Here is a 24,206-nt window from a genome sequence, read left to right on the forward strand (position 1 = left end):
CCACGAGGACGACTGGAAAAGACCATGGACTATTTGAAAGCAGGCAGTCTTCTAGGTGGCTGACGGATTGCTTGAGAATTTGCACTGTTTATATTATACTTAACTACTCCAGTTCTTCCAAATTTACCATTAGGCTTTTCAAAGATCTTGTTGTGCTCTGTGATAAACTTTTCGGCTTTGCCTAATTTAACCGGATAATGTTGTTATTTCTTTATATTCTATTTCCAATCCTTTGCGAAGCTGTCCAGATTCGCGTCGAGTCTCTTGGTAACATAAATCGCGCAACCTTCTCCACATCTGGACATAGATCTTAATTGTTGGTACAAATATATCAAATCATCCTTGCAGGCTATTAGAGAAGATCTTGGCAATCCTTATATGAAAGTCACCTTCTCCAGTGACTTTTCCACAAGGTATTTACAGACATTCTCTTATCCAGAATTTTTCTTCAATCTTCTCAGAAGTAATTCAAAAAATAATCTTCTTAGTATTACCACTCACTCGAACAGCATCTGCTGCCACCACCCTCATAGCAGCCGCGCCTTCACTTACACTGGATAAAATAAATTCTTCCGAACCGAATATAAGAATATTTAGCCTACCGTCAAATAAGGATCAAAAAGTAATTTATCTTCTATATCAGCCACCAATACCTTGTCACTTAAAGTGAGACTTCCCAGCCGGATATTGATGCGAGAGGTTCCTCGATCTCTGGATGGAGAACAAGATCGCATCTGGACTTGACAGTCACGTTTCACGTTACCAGTTCGTTCACATCGATAGATGAATATATTGGCAATGAGGAGGCTCCTCTTTTAATTACTACCCTAATATCTTATTGATCTTTATTATCTACTAGAGAGATTTTGTAGAACATCACCCTTATCCTCTTCGATAAATCCAGTTCTAATCTCTAGCATAAAAATGGTATATACAGCTTCAATTTCAAGTGCTATAGCCAGCGCTTCACCGCTGTTTTCAGATTTGGTGATACGCATTAGCATTCGTTGGATTTCTTGATCTCTTATGCCATCTGCGAAATATTGAGCAATAAGTTCATCTTGAAGTTTTTAGAGGCTTCTAAGTAGGTCAGATGAATAAGCCATCTTATATCTGCCTCAAACTCTTGTGAAGTTATCTTGGCTCTTTGAGGTCTAGACTTTTCTTGAGATTCGTATAGCTGCCTTCGATGTTGGTCGCCAAATCTTCTCTCTAAGGCTATGCCCAAGTTTTCTCATAGTCTCGTTGGTGAGAAGCTGGCATTGTCTTGAGCAATGTTAATGCCGACGCCCGAAGAGCTACCACCAAAGCAGTTGCTTTATCTTCATTATCTCAGCCATTGGCTGCTGCTGCTCCTTCAGGTTTACGCTTGTACATTATGAGAAGTCTATCCGTCAAACGTTGGAGGCTTTATATTCTGTAATGGTTGCCTTTTTATCCGGGTAATTTCGGACTGTAAGTAAGTTGTTTACACAGTCCCTTTTGTCCTTTATCTCATTTTCAATTTTTCGCTGTTCGTCTATCATCGTCGCTCTTTTATTTTATCCATCAACTTGGACATGAATTTATTCATTTGGTCCATCTCGGCTCTTTCGTTTCTCGTATTTACCAGGAAAATTTAAAAATTCGTTTCCTTAACTCGCTTGAGCTTCTGGTTCCCTAATACTTTGCGTTCCCTTTTTAATCCCTTTTCTACCAATTGTTACGGATTTCCTGTGGGTTCAATAACTAAACACACTTGAACACTAAACACGAAACTTTTATTCACTAATTCACTTAAAATCACTTAATGATTATTTAGCGAATCTAAATCACAACTATAATTTTCCACTTAACATTGAATCAGGTCCCTCTAAGATTCCCAATAAAATTCTTCTATTATTTTTTAGAATCTTAACAGAATGTTCTTTAAGTACGAGTATAAATGAATATAAATCGATTAAGATAATCCGGTAAAGGGAAAAGACGCAATTAAGCAATAAAAAGACGTTTATTATTATTATTAATTTTAAGGAAAGTTAAATTTAAAAAAAGCTAATATTCAAGATAATCAAGCAAATATGTTTTTTTTTTATAAAAGACTAAAGTATATTCTAAGTTTATTTGTTTTAAATACAAAAAAAATAAATTACAAAATATTCTATTCATTTTTAATAACAAAAAAAAGCCACGACCTAAAAAATGCTTTTTACCACCGCTAACAATAACGCTTTTATGTTTATTTTAAACGAAAACCGTGTATTTTAAACAAAATCTCCTGATTAAAAACCCATCCGTCACCCGTGCAAATTTCCGAAAATACGAATTCTTATTTCTCCTTTTGTGCGGTTATTAACAAGTTTACGCCCGGAAAACGTTTTTCGTATCCTCTCCGAGGAAACAGCGAAAACCTTGGAAAAAAGGTTTTCAGCGTTTCGGATTTAGATGAGTTTTTACTTTAAAAGGCTCGGTTGCTGACGGTGCGGGTTTTTGTTCGTTAATTTTTTTTTTTGTTTGAGGAAAATCTGCTTGTAAGGACCAAACGAAATAGGATTCTTTTATACGTTGAAAATTATTAAGTTTTTTCAAGGTTACAAACAATAGCGCCTATTAGTAAAAAACTTTTTTTTCATCCTAATGATTCAAAATATGTAAGTCTTTATTAGTACTAAATATGGATTATCACAGTAGTTATGATCACAATTAAGGTTCCAAATAATACTTTAAAGGGTTTTATATTAATCTATAATTTTACTTTAAGCAAATAACATAATTTTAGTTATGGGTCAGTAAATAAAATAAGACTGTAAAAACATTTACTATCAAAATGTCTCAGGTAATTTAGCTTAGGTATTTTAAAAATATTTCAGCAATAATTAAAATAATTTAAATTCAGCGATTTTTAAAAAGCTGAATTGACTTTTTAAAAATAAGATATTATCTACTAATATCTAGCTCTATCTATCTAATATCTAGCGCTATCTGTTAGCTGAAAAGTTAAATAACAAAATGATTTTGATTGTGCATCATGAGTATTAAATGAGGATGTTCAAGATTTTTGTTCTTTTTTGAAAACATTTTAGATTGTCGAAACTTTTTCTGTTTTTTAGAATGGCCAACACTTGATTGTTAAAAGATTGTTGTTGTGGTTTTGAAGTTGGCTTTTCATTTTAATCCTTTAAATAATTATAAATTATTAAGCTAGTGTTACCTTGAAAAATTTGTTTTACAATGTCATGCTGGTTACAAAAAGAGAAGTCCTTAAAAAAATGTTAATAAACCAACCATAACTTTTTCTTTAAATGACCATGCTTATCCAAAAATTAATGTGTATAACTTAAGGTGGATTAAGTAGATTAGGGAAATCAGATTTCACTTACAAAGTGACAAGTATTGGGTATTTTTATTTCTTCAAAATTAAACTAAAGAAAAACTTTTAAAAAAGGTAAAAAAACACTTTATTCACATAAAACCAACATTTATAAGAATGAGGTAAAAATACAGGGATATCCATGACGTATCGATTCTATTTGGAACTTCGATGTACGGGATCAAAAATATTTTGTTTTTAATGACTCATCCCCAATATTAAATAAAAATATGGTAATGAATTATGAAAGAAGTGTTTAATCATACAAACTTAAGCATCGGATACATGTTACATTGGTTATATATGTTCAATGTATCGATACTTACTTCGAATTTATGTTTATTCCTAAAATAAAATGGCAATGGTAGTAACAGGGAAAGCACGTTTTTCGCACACACAAGGAGCGAGTTAGAGAGAGTGAGAGATGGTGACCGGACAATAGATCGGAATCGCTGTTGTAAGATTTCATATGATTTGTTTATACGTTGTAGTTTGTTGAGAAATTATATGGTTATGTATTTATTTTCTTTTTAAACAAATAAACGAGTTTTAGTTGAAAACACTAATAGGTATTGGGTAAGAGAATATAGCAATTATATATCTAAACAATAATAAGTTTTAAAATTGTATTTTTAATGCAAAAATAAAATATATATTGGATTAAATATAGCTACCCAAAAAAGAAACTTATGGCGCTGAAATATCTAACATATATTAAAATTTAATATTCTCTGCACGTTAAATATATGACAAGAATATTGCTTTTGTATATACGATATTTGGCATATTCGTGGGATATTCCAGGCATATTGCATTATATTTTGTCAAATAAGATATAGTTGGCGCGTTGATTGAATATTACCCAAATATTTAATCAACGGTATTAGATATAAAGACTCTAGGATTAAATATATCTTATCTAATAACACCAAACCCTTACTTAGCCCTAATTGAATCTCGCTTCTAAAAGGAACAAAAAAATAGTCAAAAATTTAAAAATAAATAAAAGAAAAACTCATGTATATCTTTTAAGTGTTTTAAATAAAAACAGTGTACATAAATATTTTAGATTTATTAATTTGTTCTAGTTATCTGTCTAGTTTATTTAGATACACATTTATTATTAATAATAATAATAATAAGAATAATAATAAACAGTTTTTATTTATCACCATATAATAAAAAGAATATATTATATCACAATAATCCTACAACAATATCTGGTAAATAAAGGAGTATTGGTAGGCAACTAAGTGCCAATTCTTCTCCAATATCTTATTAAACTAGAAAAAAAAATCGAGACAAAATAGAATAACTATTATTAGTAGCACGCCAAAATATACATATATAGGTTTAAAATGTTGTTACTAAAAGACAAAAACATAATAAATTTATATAGCTCGAGAACAGAACAAAACAAAGATAAAAACAGAATTAATTATAATAGTTTCATTCGCGACCATTTCTCGAAATGAAATAAAATAAAACATATTAAATATTAACAAAAAAAATAATAATAATAAAAATTGTACTTAATAAACTTAAAATATTAATACCATGTAGATCATACTCGCTGAGTCTGACTTGATAACAATATATTCCACGGGCTTTTCCTATACCAATCAAAGGAAAACGAATAGCCGAGAACATTATCCATAGCCACAGTCACAATGTAAGTAAAAGACCTTTTAAATAATTCTTTCCTATGTCTTGGTATAGTTATAGTGTTTCTATGTCTTACATTTAAATTGTGAATGTCGGTTCGAATTGTTAGTCTATCAAAAAGATACTCTGGAATTTTCTCCTTTAGGATAGAAGAAGCATTTTTTTTGTAGAATAAACCTGTTCTTCATATTTAGCCACCTAATTTCTGTAAGCTTATGTGAAATTGGGTTTGATTTTTGGCTATTAAAAATTGTAGATATAATGACTAAAATATCCAATTTAGCAAATAAAACTCAATTGCTGTAGTTATAATACAACTGCAATAACATAACCAGACAAATTAATCAATATAATTTAACAAAACAAAATTTTACTGAATTTGTTGCTGTCCTCAATCTGTGGTGCCACCAACCTTCGTCATTAAAGAGACTTCACATGGTACATGGATAGACGCCATTCAAGCATATCGCCAATGTGATGAATAAAATAAATAAAACAGGGAAACACTACAAAAAGCTCAGCTTATACTACCCACTTAGCTCAAGATAGAGATCTCTGGAAGATGATCAATTCAACGAAGTGCACAAAGTGTGGAGACAGAGTAAATTTGACCAATTATCCAGAAGATTTTCGTACGTTATGACGTATCTGTGTGAATGTGGTAATTTGTGTTTTCCTCTAGGATCCGTTAGCTGAACTTTTATCCGACTTTTCACAACCGCAAGACGATCATAGGTCTAAAGTTAAAAAATACCTAATAACGCTTGACGTTTAAATAAAAAGGGGCAAGCCATTGAACGTTTTATAGAACAAATTAAGGTCATATCCCCTTGGCGAGAGGGCCCGCGCCCTACGCGAATTGATTAGGGTGAGGTCACGTCACGGGGTCGTAAATATGCCATTGGAAAATAAACATTGGTAATTTACACTCCTGTATCATGAGACTACTCCGAGTCGAGCAGGGTATTTTTCACGTACCTCTTACGGCAATTTATGGCCGTAGTTTAGTTTAAATAGCGAGAAGTCGGATTGCTTGAACGAGGGTAATGAATGTTGAAAAAATTACCTAAGAAGAACAGTGGAAAATTAAGAGCCCATGGGAGGCTAACGCGAAAAATTAAAATAGGGTTTTTTATATGTTTTGGAAGTGTATATGTCGTATGATTAGAAAAAAAAATCAATATTTAGAAAAAATATTTTTTCTCCTCAAAATCTCGTATGAATTTAGAAAACGCTGAATAAGTAATATGGCATCTGGTCAATTTTTTTTCGTTCAGGATATTGTGTCGAATATCTAGAAAAAAAATCAATATTTTGAAAAACTATTTTGAGTTATGAGCATTATCAATGAAAAAAAGTATACATTCAATGAAATATTCAAATAATACAATAATTAATTTTTTTTCTAAAAATCCTATAAAAATATAAAAAATCGCTGAAACGTTTGTCCAACCAAATTGTCCTGGGAATATAATATGTGTACAAGTTGTCAATATGCCATTTTTAAGATTTTTTGAGTTATGACCGTTGTGAATGAAAAAAAAAATTCTCAAAAAATATATGTTTTTTAAAAATCTTGTACGAATTTGGAGAAAGGCTCAAAATAGGTGTCTAACCAAATTGACCAGAGAATATGTGTACAAATTTTTAAAATGGCATCTGGTTAATTTTCTTAGTTAAGAATATTGCCTTCAATAATAATAATAATAATAATATCTCTTAATTTAGCAAATATGCACTATATAAATTACAGTAGGTTAAAATAATAAATAAAATATTGAAATACCTATAAGTAATAAAAAACGAATTTAAAATACAAAAAAAAATTAAACACTTATGGTTAATATAAAATAGTAAGAACAAACACTAAATATGACTAAAATAAAAAAATTAAACTTAACATGTAGATTGGGAGTAAAGCCGTATTACAATATAAAACTAAATCAATCAATTAATCAATCAATGATTTATTATCATAAAATTTAAAATTTTGTCGACGAAGCTATTATTTAAATAAATCATACAAACAAAATATATACAAAAAAAAACAAAAAATACAAATATATAAAAATAAAAAATACAACAAAACATACAAAAAACTTAACAATTTTATAAATTGTTTGAGGTCACATTTCCTTAAAATCTATAAAATATATATACATTCACTTGTATACAAAGTCGGCAAAAAAAGCAGGCACCTGTTTACAAAAACATTATTAGCAAACTACTAATTTATTTACATAATATACGAATATTATTTTTGTACAGGGTGGCCAAATAAGAATGCGAGGTACTGTATCTGGGAAACTATTCATCGTAGAAGCTTGCGATAAAAAAATTTATGACTAAAATGGCCAAGAGAATGACCTGGAAAATATTTTCAAGTTTCTAAAATGGCCGCTAGGGGGCGCAACTGCAATCTTAAATGAAGAAAACTGATGTTTCTGTAAATTTTGCTGAATTAACCTAACAAAAAAATAGCTGATTATTAAAGTAGAGACTAATCCGAACCTTTTTTATTTGAATAGTTTTGCTGTATTTCTAAAAATAAAGTGGTGGGGGTGTTCAAAAATTGGCTTAAAACACACCCTGTATACTAAAAACGCCTTAGCCGATTTTATCAAACTTGGGCTAATAAAATGTTTATAATAATAAAATGTTTTTTTTTTTTAATAAGATCATTGATTTTATTACTTAAAAAAAAAGCACCTACACACACAAAAATCTGGGGTCAATCGCTAACCCCCCTGTTCCGGTTTCAAGGAAACCTGGGGTTAGTTCCTAACCCCCTTTTTCCATATTCTCCGGGTACACTGTTAGGGTCCCAGTGCGATTGTTAAGAACGAAAACATTCCTAATTAATAGTGATATGTACACTTTTGAGGAGTATTAAGTAATTAGTGACAATTTTATTCATTTATAGATTTTAAAATAATTTTAGCTTACGTTTGTATTTTTCTACTTTTAGCTTGTGTTTTAACGATTCTATCATATCAAAGTAACCTTTTAAATTGCGTAATACAATTTTAAATCTTAAGTCTTAAGTATTGAAGTATTATACCTACCTATTATTACCAATAAACTTGATTGAATTATTGAACGTCCCAAAAATATTTTTCAAGTTAAATTTGCATCTAAATGAACACTACGAAACTTTGTTTCAAGATGATTTTAAAACTCTTGAAGAATAATAGAATGATTTCCCAAAACTTAAATGGATTTCCCGTGAAAACAATAGAGCATTGTTTTCCATAGGACGTTCTATAGAATATTAAATAAAATTCTAAAAGCTTTCATCATTGATCAAATGCGTAATTCTTTTAAATTCAAATCGTTTTATCATTCGCGAACGCCTAATTTCAATCTCCGTTGCCTAAAAAGTTGATTTGAATTTTTTTTCTTTATTCGCCCCCCACTGTTAAAGAAAAAGGAGGGCGAATTTTATTTCAGCAAGGTCAATTATGTTCTGGCATCGGTAATGACTTTCCGCTTTGGTCCTTTTTTTGTCTAGAGTCTTTAAGTGAAAACTCACTTTTCTTTTGGCATAGACGTTATTACAAGTGGATTTAGAGGGTGATAACAAAAATTATGGAAACGTATTTGAGTTTATTAAATTATTATTCTGAGTTTTTGGTGGAAAATAATTAGAGCTATAAAGCCTCTAAACTAATTATTCTAGTATATAATTTCAATACAGTTCTTTCTTTAATTTATTCTTTTTAATTTAAACTGCGATAAACTACATTTTACTAAAAAAGCTTTTTTTTTTCGGGAAACTAAATTCAGAAAGAGACCACTTATTTATTTAAAAATGAGCTTTTAATGATATTTTAATAAATCTAAGTTTTCAAAGAGATATTTTTTAACATTGGCTTAAAATAAGGTACATACTTGTTTAGTGCTTTAATAAAAAAATAATTAATTTGTTTGTTCTTTTCTATTACAGTTCGTCATTGGATACCCTAGTTTCCCTGGATCTAAGCTACAATCAGCTAGGAGGAATACCATTTCAAGCGTTTAAGGAACTTAAGAATCTTCATTGGCTGAATTTGCATGGGTAAGACATAAATTTATTTAAATATTTCGAAAAAGAACAAAATACTTTTTTTTTACTCACTTTTAATTACATTTAATTTAATTAAAAAAAAATGTACTTAAAGATTTTTTAAGAAAAAACTGCTTTTAGGATTTGATACTTATAATCAAACCACTACTTCAATTCAAAAAACTTCATTAAAAAAAAAATAATAATCAGTTACAGGTTCTCTAATATAGAAGCTCGGAATCCACTTGCTAGTAATTGATCTGATCAAATGTTCAAAACATTTATAAAGATTTCAATCCGTCTTTAGATGATCAAGATTAGGTTAGATTAAAATAAGGGTGAAGTTACTCTGCGACCTATAAGATCTATTCGGGGTAGAACTGCTGCCTGGCTTCTTCTCGAAATAGAGGGGGGCACAATCATCAAATGAATTATCAAAAAACAGATTACACCATTCGATTCTACGAAAACAAATACAAAAGAATCTATGTATCATTATTTTACCGGAAACTTAATTGGGCACAGTTGGGCTTTGTACACCGTGTAAATACAATCACATTCTTACGTATTTTCTCGATTTTCATAGAAAATAATTGTTTTTCGAAAAAAATACAAGAGACAAAAATTATTTAAAATCAAATTGTCTACAACTTTTGTTTAAAATATTTTTCGCAAAAATCATTAGTTTGTCAGTTTTAACAAAAAAACATGCAAAAAAGTCAAAAATCGTTTTTAACATTGTAAATTTTACAGTTATTCTTAATAATTTATTTGAATTTTTATAAAATTAAAAAAACTAATTATATAATTTAATTCTACAGAAAAAAGTACAGAAGAAAATTTTATAATTTTTATACGAAACTAGATTTTTATTATATGTAGCGTATCACAGCTTACATTATGGAATATTACAAAATTACATCAATCTTTTTCTTTTAGGCAAAATCATAATTTCTTGCTCATCATCCGTACTTTCATTGAATTTCGTGCTTCCTTCATCTTCATACTCTTCTTAAATATCACTGAATTGTTCTTCACATTCTGGATCCAAATTAATACTTGGCTGCTCTAATTCATAGGAAATATCCTCGGAATCACTTAGATCTTCCACAATTTTTTCAGTGTTACAACAACTATCTGAATTCTGACATTTTACACATAATACCGTGCATTTAAATCCGTGTTTGCGGCATCCGCATCTATTTGTTGAGCAGCTTGTTTTACAATTACACGAGATTTTTTTCAACAGCTCTTCAGGTATGACTGCGATGTCAGTGAAGCGAGGCACGAGTATTTTAGAAGTATCATCAACTACTTCCTTCCAGCCCCATTTGGTAGCGCTTAATTCATGTCCCAGCCAGGTTTGCAGTTGATAATACGTTCTAAAACAGTGCTGGCTAGCTGCTCCAACAGTTGGAGGTAACTTTTCCAATTGAAACGTAGATTTTATAGTCAATACCTGGTACCGCTGAAATCGCAAATCATCCAGAGATGAGGTTGATTTAGTTGATTTGTAAATAGATGCAATCAATACACAGCCATTTCGAGCAATAAGCTTTGGATCAGAATTCTGTTCATAAAAAGGCTGTACTAGTTCAGCTAAATTTGTATTTTTCATGAGCGACTCGACTGTTTTCTTCTTTCCTTTTCCAGCAAACGCAGACGTTGAATCGCAACCGGTGAAATAGTGTAAGAATGCAACGATTGAACGGTAATTTGAGAAGTTGAAACTATTTGATGAATATAAGCAGTCACTTACATTTTGTGATCCTGCTTTTAAAAAATAAACTGCAAGATTTTTGACATTTAATTGATGTAATAAAACTAATAAATCAATATCTTGACCAATAATAATGACAGTTTTTTTATTAATTTCTGCCATTTCTATTGTTGTGTAAACGATTAAAACATCTGCGTCTTCTCTAGCTTGTTTGATCGAATATCCTTCAAATCGAAAGGCTGCAGACAACCTCTTTATTAATTCAACTTTATTTTTGCCAATCGACAAAAACTTGTCTTGGGCAATTGTTATTTTAGTTTGTGGTTCAATATGAAAAGAAGGATAACTCGACGTATTTTTTCGTCGTAAACGTTCAATAGTTTTTATCGCACATGCAGCTGAGTTTTCATCGTCACTGTCTGGCTACCCATTAAACAAAATACCCGTATTGTTTGCATAATTTTTGCGTACAAAGGACCTCTTTGTTGTATCGCATCAATTTCTTTAACAAATTTGTTTCTAATTTCAATAATTTCCAAATGTTGCATATCTTCTTTGAAAGTCACTGAGCCTAAATTTAGTAAAAGTGCATCTAACTTTGCTTTTTCTTCTTCTGTTAATTGAAGCGATTCAAAAATTATGGAAGCTAAAGCTGTTTGAATGAGAAAATGACCTCTGATGGCTCTTGAATAGGCATGTCCTGAAAGAGCTTTTTCGGCAGATTTTTCAGCATATATGACAGATAAAGCTTCTTTCAGGATAAATCTTCTTCCATCCATTATGAACCCTATCGATCCAAGAAATGATAACAATAAATGAAATCATAGAGCATTGTCGATACTACTCGTAGCATTATCCGTACTGCATGCAGAATCATCCATGATCTGTAATTAAACCAAATAAAAATTGTAATTGTAAAGACCGTTTATTTATTTATTTATTTATTTTTGTTAAAAAAAAGTAATAAAAAAAAGGAAAAAATAGCGAATTTGATAAAAGTTGTTTATTTTAAAAATTTCACTTTTAAAAAATTTTATTTTAAAAAATGTCACAAAAATTCTTTTTAATTTTTAAACATTTAATTTTATAAATAAAATGTGTAGTAACAAACAAATTATTAAGAATAACTGTAAAATTTACAATGTTAAAAACGATTTTTGGCTTTTTTGCATGTTTTTTTGTTAAAACTGACAAATTAATGATTTTTGCAAAAAATGTTTTTAACAAAAGTTGTAAACAATTTGATTTTAAATAATTTTTGTCTCTTGTATTTTTTTCGAAAAACAATTATTTTCTATGAAAATCGAAAAAATACCTAAGAATGTGATTGTATTTACACGGTGTACAAAGCCCAACTGTGCCCAATTAAATTTCCGGTAAAATAATGATATATAGTTTCTTTTGTATTTTTTTCCGTAGAATCGAATGGTGTAATCTGTTTTTTGATTTTTTAACTGATTTAAATAAATAATTAACAATTTCTAAAAATTTTATTGCTGTAAAAATCATTTTTTACTTTTTTTGCATTTTTCGACGTTTTTTCAAATGGGAAGTATATAGTTTCCTTATTTCATAAGAAAGTCCATGTGAAAACAAAAAAAATGAGCCCCAGATGAACCCTGTACCATGATTTTCTGAAGTACAATTTTCATTTAAAAAAACGGTTTTTTCCGAAAAAAACGCATATCTCCGAAAGTTTTTAATATTTGGATCTGAAAAAAATTGAGGTTATTTAAGACCTACAAAGGTATATTTTCACAAATTTTTACAAAGATTGAACTATTTTTGTGAAAATAAAAATTTAAAATTGAAAAAACGGTGAAGTTGAAAAAAAAAAACGGTTTTTCGCATTTATCTTGGCTATTTTGAGGTTATGTTCAAAAGTGACCTCTACAAAAATTATAGATTTTCTTATGATCTACAACTTTTTTATTGAACATTTTTCAATTGAACGTCAACTTTCGCCGGAAATTGCAAAAGAATATTTTTCCACCCCTTTTCACCGTCCCCCCCCCCAAAAACAACCCCCTACTACCCCATTGTTGGATTTTCGTTTTTTTCACTCGTTATGAACCCCTCTACCAACTCCAACAGTCAGTTTCCGGATAGCAATTTGTGCATTTTTTGATTAAATTTGAGCTAATTCGCCTGGTCTATTAATACAAATTTAGGTGTACAAGGTGTCTCATTTTGATAGAGAGTTGCGGTTTTCGCGACACTGTGATACTTTTCCATAAAATTAAAGATGTTATCAACAAAATTTTCATAGCCCTTTTAGTTTTTAGGATACAGGGTATTTTTGAAAATTTTGCATTTTGGGACCCCCATCGTATCTCCGTTATCGGATCGTTAACGGAACGGATTCGAGAGCACAGGGCCGCTTTAAAAAGTTTGAATAATTAAATTAAACCTATCAACTAATAAAATGTATATTTATTTATTTAAAGTCCATATCTTAATTGTGAACCATTTTTCTCTTTTTTTTCAGAAATCAGATCTCTTCCACTAACGGTGATTGGTCCTACATGAAACTCTCCCTCAACACCCTCTTCGTAGGTCAAAACGATTTGACCGAAATTGCCGATACTTCATCAACTTCACCTCACGGTTCACACAGCGGAATCCGACAACTGAAATACTTAACTTGGCTAAACGCCGATGCCAACAGAATACATAAAATCCATAAACATTCACTCCCAGCTTCACTTAAGACCGTTAGTTTGTCATATAATTTAATAGAAAACTTTCCGCTAGACGTGATCGCCTCGATGCCTCACTTAGAGTGGCTTTATCTAAGAGGAAACCATATAAAAACCATTCCAGATTATACGTTTGCAAAAAAATTCTGGATACAGAAAATCGACCTGAATCAGAATTATTTGAAATATTTACCAACGAAACCGTTTAATGGATCAATATTTGTTAGAGATATGTTTTTGGGATCTAATGAGTTTGAAACAGTCACCACAAATAGTTTTGAAGGGCTTGATTGCCGTAGAATTATTTTTGCTTATAATCGAATTGAGCGTATTGAAGACGAAGCGTTTTATGGAGTTCTGAACTCTTTGGAGTATCTCGATTTGGACCATAATCGCTTAAAAGCAATTCCTCTTGCCATAAGTCAGCTGTTTGCTTTAAGGTTTTTATACTTATCATTCAATTATATTAGTGAAATTTCTGTGGGATCACTAGAAAATTTCCAGGAGAGCCTAAAAGCCTTGACTCTAAGTGGCAACAGATTAACGAAAACACCTGTTGAAGCCATACAGAATTGCACAAAAATTACATACTTTAATATCGCCTCAAATCAAATAAACGAGATCAACCAGGGAGACTTTTTATACTGGGGAAGTACTGTGCAAATATTCAATATAAATAATAACCGAATAACCAGCTTAGGCAATAAAATCTTCGAGGATATGCCAAAGCTAAGGGAGCTTTGCCTAAGCTACAACCCTATAAGGACGATTGACCCAGAAGCATTTTACGGGCTGGACAATCTGGAAACGTTAGAACTTTCATCCAGTTTCGAACGTGACGACTTGCCATACGAAGCATTTAAAACTTTGGACAATCTCAAACATCTGTTTTTAGATCACAATAACCTTCACGAGATAAAATCCAATTCGTTCGACTCCCTTTTGGAATTATCTTATCTGAACTTGGAATCAAATAAGATCGAAGCTATACCGGCAACACTGTTTAAATCCGGCATACATTCGAAACTCGGTAACGTCGTGTTATCGAACAACGAGCTTAACACCCTGGAAACTGGAACTTTTCAGCACTTGGAAAACCTGGAAGTAGTCTGGCTGACTGGCAATAAGATTAGGCATCTGGAAATTGAATCGTTTTCGAATTTGTCGGCATTGAACGCCGTTTTTCTTAGTAATAACGAGATAAGCAGCGTGAGTGTTGGCGCCTTTTCACATTTACGTGCCCTTAAGCAGCTTGATATGCAGTTTAATATGCTGAGGAAATTCTCGTTTGGGCAGTTTGTTAATTTAGAGAGCCCACTGTTATTAAATCTTAGTCATAATAATTTAATATCATGCTCATCAGGCGGTCAGCAGCTTAAGTTGGATGTGCTGGATCTGCGCTTTAATAAATTTACTGAAGTCCCTAAATGTCTTGAATATGTGAGCTTCTTGAAAAAGCTTTATCTAAATTTTAATGAAATTACTGATTTGAAGTATAGCAGCTTTCAAAAACTGACTTCATTAGAAGAACTAAGTTTGCATCAAAACTCTATATCAACTATAGATAGGAGGGCATTCTTTGGCTTGCAAAGCTTGCAAACACTGGATTTATCCAAGAATGCCATAGATAATTTGCAGAATCTTAGATTTTCCGATATGCCAAAGTTGAGAATTTTAAAGCTAAAGGAAAATGGATTAACGTATCTCCAGAGGGAAATTTTTGTGGGAACACAGCTAGAATTCTTGGACATAAGTTACAATTCATTCTCAATAGTACCGAAGGAATGTTTGCTAGAAGTTGGAAACACTTTACGGCACCTCTCTTTGCAATCGAACAATCTGGAGCATATCGACGTCACTAGTTTTCCCGACATGCCATATTTAAACTATCTGGATTTAAGTAAAAATAGATTAACTATTTTACCAGATAATGTATTTACGCAGCTTAGTTTACTTCAGTATCTAAATTTAGGTTTTAATCCAATACGAGCTAATTTCAAAGAGTTATTTCATTATGCCCAGAACTTAAGGCATTTGAATTTAGCGAATACTGGCTTAACTTCAACTCCCATATTCCCTTTATCCGACTTAGTTTATTTAAACTTATCTTACAATAATTTGCAGAATATTAATAAAAATTCGTTTCAAATGCTGTCAAGACTGAAATATCTCGATTTAAGTCATTGTAATTTAAATTATATACCATCGCATCTGTGGGTGCACTTGGCTAACTTAAAAGACTTGGATTTATCCCATAACCCTATAAAAGAAATAACGGTAGATAGTTTTCATGGCCTAAAATATTTACAAGTATTAAATATACAGTATCTTAAAAGGTTATCAAGATTTGAGGGAAAATCTTTGGTGCAGTTAAGGATCCTTTCTGACTTATATTTGCAAACTGCACCAATTGTAGATAACTTTTATGACGAACTGTGCTATGTTTTATCGCATATGAACCAACTTAGAAGACTGAAAATAAATTTTATTGAACACAGACTGCAGGATCAACTCTCCTGCTTATCAAACAAGAAACTCGTTTATTTAGAAATTTCTGGTAGAAACTTACAAGTAATTGAAAGGGAAGCATTTTCCAAACTCACCAAGAACCCCAGTCTAAATATAAAGATTTCTGGAACACAAATAACTGAGTTGCCTTCCGGATTGTTTTCAAATATGCACCAAATTCAACATTTGAGTATTGATCTGACGAATAATATGCTGACTATACTGACTCCAGAGACTTTTTATGGGAACTTGTCAACGTGGGATGATATTGGTACTGGATTAGTTTCAGGTAAGTTATAGGTTCAAGGAAATTTTTTTTTAGGTAGGAAACGATCAGTGGGAAGTTTATGTCTGGGGTAAGGGAAAATAATATTTCAACAGAGGATACGTGAAGATGTTTCAATGGAGGTGATTTTTAGGGGTTAAAAATTAATTCAGATAAGACAAAACTTGTGCCCTTTAGTAACTAAATGAATATATACTGAACGAGAAATTAGCACCATTGGTAAAAAATGTGATTTTTTTAGGAACTTACATCTCCAGAAACTGATATCTGAACTAAATACGTCTGAGAGATATTATATTAACATATTCATTAAAACGATTACTGTCAGTCTATAATGAATGATTAACTATAGCATCATGTATTGGGGTAAATCACAACTGTTAATTAAAATCTTTAAAGCATAAAAGTGCATGGTTTTTTAACTCTGCTTCATGTCTCTTAAAATGTTTGTAAATAAATTAACAACAACTTTTCAGCAAAACCGTTGATTTTTATTCTGAGGGCATGTACCTAAGCTTTCACTACCTTAATATACACACTCATTCATCCACTTTTTTTTAAATAGATCTCCAATATAAAATAGGATACTAATTTGTTCCTCCTGCAATAATAAGCACAATGAATAACCTGCAATAATTCAGGAAAGAAGTTAATGTGCTTTTATTAGAGAAATATATTCCTTTAATTTTATGACCAAATTTTAGTAAAAATGTTATTTAGTCGTTTGCAATGTAACTAAACACATCGGAAAAGTCTAGGGATATTTTTATAAATTGACCTTATTTTTTTTTTATTGTTCTGGATAAATAATAGCCGAATTATAGTAATTAAGACTCTTTTACTATACTAAAAAAATAACCAAAATTACATTAAAAATAAAGAAGTGCCTATAATTAAAATTAAAAAAAAGTCTACAATTTCTTTAAAAATTTATTGTTTTGTATAATGAAAAAAAAAATGTTTTTTAAATTAGATACAAAAAAAATCTTAATAAAAAACGCAAATTAGTACAAAGTATGACCTCCACGCTGGTTTATGACGGCTCGACATCTATTGTTCATAGACAAAATAACGTTGTCGATGTTTTGTTGGGTAAGTTTGCCCATTTCGCTATCAGTCGCTCCCGGAACCAAAAGGAAGTGTAAATGTCATCCATCTGTGGAGTCATTCTTCGTTGGAGCATATCCCATACATGCTCAATTGGATTAAGGTCAGGAGATTGTGCTGGCCATGGCAATACATCAATCCACTCGTTCTCCAACCAGTCTCTCACTACGCGTGCGACATGTGGACGCGCATTATCATGCATTAGGTGGAAGTTTCGGCCAACTGCGCCAGCAAACGGACGAACAACAGGTTGAAGAATGGTACTGCTGAGCTGTAAGGAAGCGATCTGGAAAAACGAGGTCGGTTCTACCGCCCATCATTACTCCAGTTCATACCATAATTGTACCCCCTCTGTATGTATACACTTCCTGGACATGTCTTAACCGTTCTGCATTTCCAGATCGTCTCCATACCCTTACTCGACGTGAATCTGGAGTAAATCCAAGTCTGAATTCGTCGGTGAATAAAACTGTAGCCCAATCATGTTCATTCGAGTTTTGATATTCTTGGCATTATTCTAATCTCGCAGCGCAATTGCCTCTGGAAAGAGGTGGACATCTAAGTGGCCTTCAATTGTGGAGGTTAGCTTTATGGAGACAATTTCTTATAGTATCACGGCCTACGGTAATATTGTGTGCTCTCTGCAAGTTGATAACCAATTCAGGAGCTGTAATGTTAGGTTGCCTTCTAGCAGTTAAAGCTAAATCTATCTTGAGCAGCTGTCGTAGCGCGGTCACGTCCTGGATGTTGTTCAGCTAGATTTTCAGTTTCACGAAAACGCCGCCACAATCAACTTATAACGCTCTGAGAGAAAGTCCTACAGCTCTATTCATCTCGTCCAAAGTTAAGTGACGTCGTTCCATGATAAAACACAATTTTTTTATTCACTCTGCAAAGCAGTAACTCTGTACCATGAACGAAATCGAGACTACCAGAATATTTATTGCAATATAAAAACCATGGTTTTTTCTGTTTTGTGAAAAAATTCTCAAAATATTTATTATCAGTGTTAAGATTCTGTTTGTTTTTGAAGGTGGTAGACAATGGTACAGTGAAAACATCTGGTCGAACTTGCATTGTCTTATTTATTTAATGTAACACGACGTTTCGGTTGGTAAGTATCTCCAACCGTTATCGTTATAAAGTTTACACTTGATAACGGTTGGAGATACTTACCAACCGAAACGTCGTGTTACATTAAATAAATAAGGCAATGCAAGTTCGACAAGATGTTTTCAAGATTCTGTTTGTCTCACAGAAATCTACAGGATGAGCCAATATTCAAATTTGATTTAAATTGATCACCAAAAAAAATATATCATGGCAGCTGTCGATGATGCGTTGACGAAGTTCATCCAAACTTTCAGGTTAGGGAGTATACACAATAGATTTCGAATGACCCCATAGAAAAAGTCTAACGGCGTTATATCAGGAGATCTTGCAGGCCATACTATAGGCCCTCTTCGCCCTATCCATTTATCTGGAAACTCGTCTGAACTGAACACCCTCTATGTATGTACTGGTTTGTTATTTTGTCATCTAAGAACGTATACCTTATAATCCCATATAAATTACCATTCCATATTCACGGTTTGTTTATTCGCGGCATATTTACGGAACGTATACCCCGCGAATAAAGAGCTTTTACTGTATTGAGCACCAGTCAAACGATTTTTCAGAATAAAAGGTCCGATAAGTAATCCGTTTACAATTTCATCCCATATGTTTACAGAAAGAAACGTTGTTGAAAGCATGTTCCTCGTGTAATATGTGCATTTTCCAAAGCCCAATAATGAGTAGGTATTATAAAAGTTTAAAATTCCATTGCGTCTAAAATTAGCCTCATCCGTAACTAAAATATTTATAGTAAAGTTTGAGTTTAACTGCTGGTAATATAACAACTGATCACAAAAGTGTACTCGAATTAGGGCTTGTACCCTCTGCATATGAAACGGGTACATCAACTTGTGCCCGTTTCTATTCATCTGTTCATCGCAATCTACAAATTTGCCGACATGTATATTGCGATATTCTAAATCGCGCTGCAATTGTCCTAGTGCTTATTCCAGGATATTCTTCGATAACTTCTAAAATATCGCTTTCCACATTTAGAATCTGCCGAGGTCTAATAGCTTCTCCTCTATCTTGAAGATGGTCAGGTTCTCTACATCGTTAAATAGCACTTAAGAAAGCCCCAGGTCTCGGGTGTTATCTTTGGGCCTAAAAATCAGCTGCTGCTACTGCATCCTGATGCGTTTCTCCGTAAACCAAAACCATGTCGACAAGTCGTTCTTGGTCAGTAAAAACTTGCGCCATACTTTTGAGACTTTTATTTTGTTCGTGTGAAGATAACGATCGAAAACGATGTTTCGGACCTGTCTATAATATATGTTTAATTACTTAAATCAAGGTTATTTCGATCTTTATTATTTATCAAGTTATCAAGGCTAGACTATAAAGAAATAGGGACGCTGCTCCAGTCACACTGAAATAAGGTGATCCTTCTGTTTTCGACGCACACCCTTAGCGATTATGTAATGAGCGAAATAAAATAGAAACGAAATAAGAAGAGACACAATTTGACGTAAAAGGAAAAAGAATGACTCGACTTACCCTAGTAATAAATGAAGTAAAGGATGTTGATATAAGGAACACCCCAATCAGCTTTCATTAAATCGACAAAGACGTGATGCACTTCGGTATTATCTCGCATGAGATTTAGGTACCGATTGAATAATTGCCGTAGTACTACTGCTCTCCGGTATCGCACACCTGTTCCGTATTTTGGCGGATGACCTCGGTCAAATAGCTTACTCCTCTCGCCCCGAGGGGTCCATAAGGTAAAGTAGGATAAAAGAGCAAGGCTTTATGGAAGGAACATTGGAGTAAGAGAGTAAGGAAATCTAAGATAGGTCGAGTTTAAATATTAACAATTTACCAAGAAACGCGTGTGTTGTACCGGGTGAACTTTTATATGCAAAATCAATGTAAATAAACCAAAATAAACAAAGTATTACCGAATTAATTATTAAATATCTTAAACTTAAAAAAAAAATTATGTTAACTAAAAATAAGTAAAATTAGCAAAAAGTAATAAAAGAAGAGAGAACGAAACAAACGATTACAGCCAAAAATAAACTAAGTACTGCTAAAAATTTCAAACATCATGACTTGTTTACTGTCAGTTATTCATAAACAAAATAATTTCGTCTGATACACGTTTTATTGACATTTTTTGACTTTATTTCAGAGACCAACAATATTTTACTACATCATTACTCATTATTGATATTTAGCTATTATTTCCTAAGTTTATACGTATAGGTTCAAAATCACTTTGAATATCAAAGATTAGCCTGTCCTGAAAACTGGTTTTGTTTATGGAAAACGTTGTCGAAGAGAAATTTGTGCCACGTTGACAGAAAATTTCCGTCCTCTATAATATCTGAAGTGCTTCGCTTTCAAAACGGTTATATTCATCAAGCTAATATTCTTTAGCCAAGTAAGAAATTACTGCTGAGTGTCATCTTGCTAGCTGCCTTTGAAACTACTTTAATCAGATATACATGTAAATTAATAAACGTAATTTTGGTAAAGCAGAAAACCCTTAGAAGAAGTTATATCAGTGGTGGCTCGTGATTTGACTAAATGAGAGGTCAAACAAGTTATTGAAATTATTTTAATTAATATGCAAATAAGAAAAAATATATTTACTCAAATTAAATAGTAATGAAACAAAGTTTGGTTTTTAAATTTCCAACGGTTAAGAACTTAAAATAAACCACTGCATTGCACACCTGGTCAATGTTGAATACACATTCTTCATTTTTTCCACCGGTTGCATCAAAAAGTTCCATTAAATTTTATTTAAAATTAAATGCAGATATAAAGGACTGATCACAAGGGGGGTAGTATTCAGAAGCCGAGGTTTTTTTTTTAAATCTAGACTCTTTTAAAAAAAAATTGTAGATAATATAAAAATAAAAATATTCATATTGGACATTTTAAAACTAAATCTTTGATGTGAAATTTTATCTTTTTTTTTAATAAATGTGCAAATTTTCTTTGTAAATTAAAAAAAATCAAAGATGTTTAATTTTTCCAAGAAATTTACAAAATTTTTAAAACCTAATTGGAAGTTTTTTCGATTATCATAGTCTACCCAAGCTCACTTGAACCATTAGAACCTACGTTTAAATTTTAAAATAATAATATACTATAATGTGATATCATTAGCTATGGTTAATAATAATGGGACAATAAATCGAATAAATATACCAATAAGTATCCAATTTTAGTGATATTTGAATAAAATAATTCAACTACTAAGTAAATATTGTAAAACATATATTTTTTAAAAATTCTACTTCTAGTCATATATTTTTAATTTAAAATTTAATTTTTAAACAAAAACTTTTTGTAGCAGATCTAACACAGAATTTGCACGTTTCACAATTGAGGCAATATGCTTGGACCAAGAGAGATCCTTAGTTACTATTATTCCACAATAAGAATCGACTTTTTTAAGTTCAATGTTATTTATTTGGTAGGGTAGCTGGGGATTATTTTTTCCTAAATGTAACATCACACACTTGTCCACGTTAAGAGGAAGTAACCATTCACTGCACCAGTTCCAAATAGTGTCCAGATCGGTTTGCAATTGTTGGTGAGAACTTAGGGGAACTGCATATTATATTTTTGTGTCATCAGCAAACACTGATACGCAACATTTAAGTTCTGAAGGTAAATCACAATTGTAAGCCAAGAACAGGAGAGGGCCGAGGACGGAGCCCTGAGGGACTCCGCTGGATACTGGATACAATTTTGACATGGTGCCCCCAACCCTCACACTGAACTTTCTGTTTTTTAAAAAGTCTTGAATCCAATTTAACAATTCTCCTCTAATGCCAAGATATTCTATAGTCGCATTACCGAACAAATGATGTGCGCGAAATATAGGCCCGCCCATCGATGCAACCTTGGCAGATTTAGACGAGGAGAATTATGCCTACTTATTTTAAATTATTTTACCGTACAGCTTTGCTTTATAAGCAGCTTTTTTTAAAATACAGGGTGTAAAATAAGTGATGACTTTTTTAAGGGGTGATTCCTTGTCATATTTTAAGTAAAAAAATTCATATAAACATATGTGCGGAAATGCTTCGTTTTCGAGATACAGGGTGTTAAACTTTTTTTTTAAATCGATTTTTTATTAATATCTCTTAAACGCATTTACCGAATTTGTTGATATCTTTACATTTTGTTAGTCACTTTATAAGGTACCTTTTGGAATTCTCACATCTGGCGTAGAAATTTCAGGGGCGTGCCCACGGGCTAAGGCGGATGATTTTTTTGTAAAAAAAATATCGCCCGGTACATTTTTTGTAGTACAGTAGTTAAGTACAGTGGCGGCTCGTGAGTTTTTGGAAAGGGGAGGCTAAAGGATAAGTGCAGATAGAAAGCCCGCTTTTCAGTTAAAATTTTTTTAGCTAAACCCCGCTTATTTAGTTTTTTAGATTTCATTTAAATCGTTTTTGATGTGCCCGAAAAAACATTACCTTTTAAAAATTCGTCAAATTTTGAATCGTATTTACCCCACAACGTCAAAAGTTCTTTATAGTTGCCACGATTAATCGACTCTTCGGTCTCATCATGTCCACAAAAAATTAGTTCTTGTGAAGCTAAATAAAGAGTAATGTCAACAAGCCGCTTTAAATTTGACCGGTTTTCACGTACTTGATTGTTAAAAGAAATAATGGCTTCTTTTTGAGCATTAATATTTTGTTTTTCAAAAAGCCTTAATTTACAAGACGAAAAAATGAGCTCCTTTGATTTTAAATGTCTTTTAATGGACCGAGGCAAATCTCTTAAATCAGAATATCCAGTTTTCGACCACGTAGAATATTCAGTTTGGACAGAAAATAATAGACAAGCCCAGCAAAAAAGCTTTTCTCTTTTAACCGATCCGGTCAACCAATCATATTTGCTGTACCAAGTCAAATTAAACCCTCGATTTTGTCGATTGTCTGCAGATCGCAATGAAATTAAATTGGGCTAAGGCCTGCCCAAAGTCTTAATAACATAATATTTAGCATCAAAGCTTAATTAACTAAAATTGTTTAATAGCAGCCAGTCTATTAAATCTTCAGCTTGTTTGATTTTATTTAATTTGTCCATCTTTCAGCAAACAAACATTAGAAATGATATGATGATTAATAAAAGAAGCCATTAAATAAAAATATCTTACCTTGCATCACTCAAATACACATAATAATAAATTATTAAACACGATAAATACCTTAAATTAAGTACCAAACACTAACATAGAGGGAAATCCGGCCGCACAATTAAATCGATGAATCGACAAAATCAAAACTAATCAATAAAACCGTTAGCCAAAACCACCTACCTTGTCAAAATTCGCGGGCAAAAGACACGACAATCACCGAAATCAAAACGACTGAAAACTGCTGAAAATTCAAAACAAAACAAAAATCAGGTTAATCAGATGATCGTAGGCTAGCCTACCTTGGCGCCTTATTTCGCGCGATGAAAACGGCGTTTGTCGGCGCCAAATCGAGTGCACGGCCCGTTGGATTTTGACCGCTGGAGGAGGCTTGCCTCCCTTGCTACGTATGGCTTTTCTTATTTCGTAATGTATCGCGTTCTCGCACACGTTCTGTGTCGATGTGGATGAAGCCGGTTAGCTTTCTCTCTTTTCTTACAACTGTTTAAAAAAGGATGCGAATCGCGGCGAATTAACAGTATGACGTATGGCTGGTTCGCTCTATATTGGTGTATTAGAAGTTATAGAGTCGGTACTTATT

At 32.0% G+C, this 24,206-nt stretch overlaps 1 protein-coding gene across 2 annotated transcripts in view; it reads left to right on the forward strand.

The window, feature by feature from the left end:
- Positions 1-24,206, forward strand: part of LOC126736162 (chaoptin-like) — a 186,026-nt gene that overhangs the window by 155,258 nt on the left and 6,562 nt on the right. The window contains exons 4-6 of one of the 2 annotated variants that reach the window (XM_050440399.1): positions 8,961-9,071; positions 13,268-16,275; positions 16,514-16,641. In XM_050440399.1, the coding sequence (XP_050296356.1) occupies positions 8,961-9,071; positions 13,268-16,275; positions 16,514-16,536 (3,142 nt within the window). In that variant the 3' untranslated portion in view covers positions 16,537-16,641. Of the gene's footprint in view, positions 1-8,960; positions 9,072-13,267; positions 16,276-16,513; positions 16,642-24,206 lie in introns of those variants that run through there. The other variant, XM_050440393.1, reaches the window with a different exon arrangement.

The sequence above is a fragment of the Anthonomus grandis genome, chromosome 1 (assembly GCF_022605725.1).
Source record: "Anthonomus grandis grandis chromosome 1, icAntGran1.3, whole genome shotgun sequence".
In the NCBI taxonomy this organism is placed as follows: Eukaryota; Metazoa; Arthropoda; class Insecta; order Coleoptera; family Curculionidae; genus Anthonomus; species Anthonomus grandis.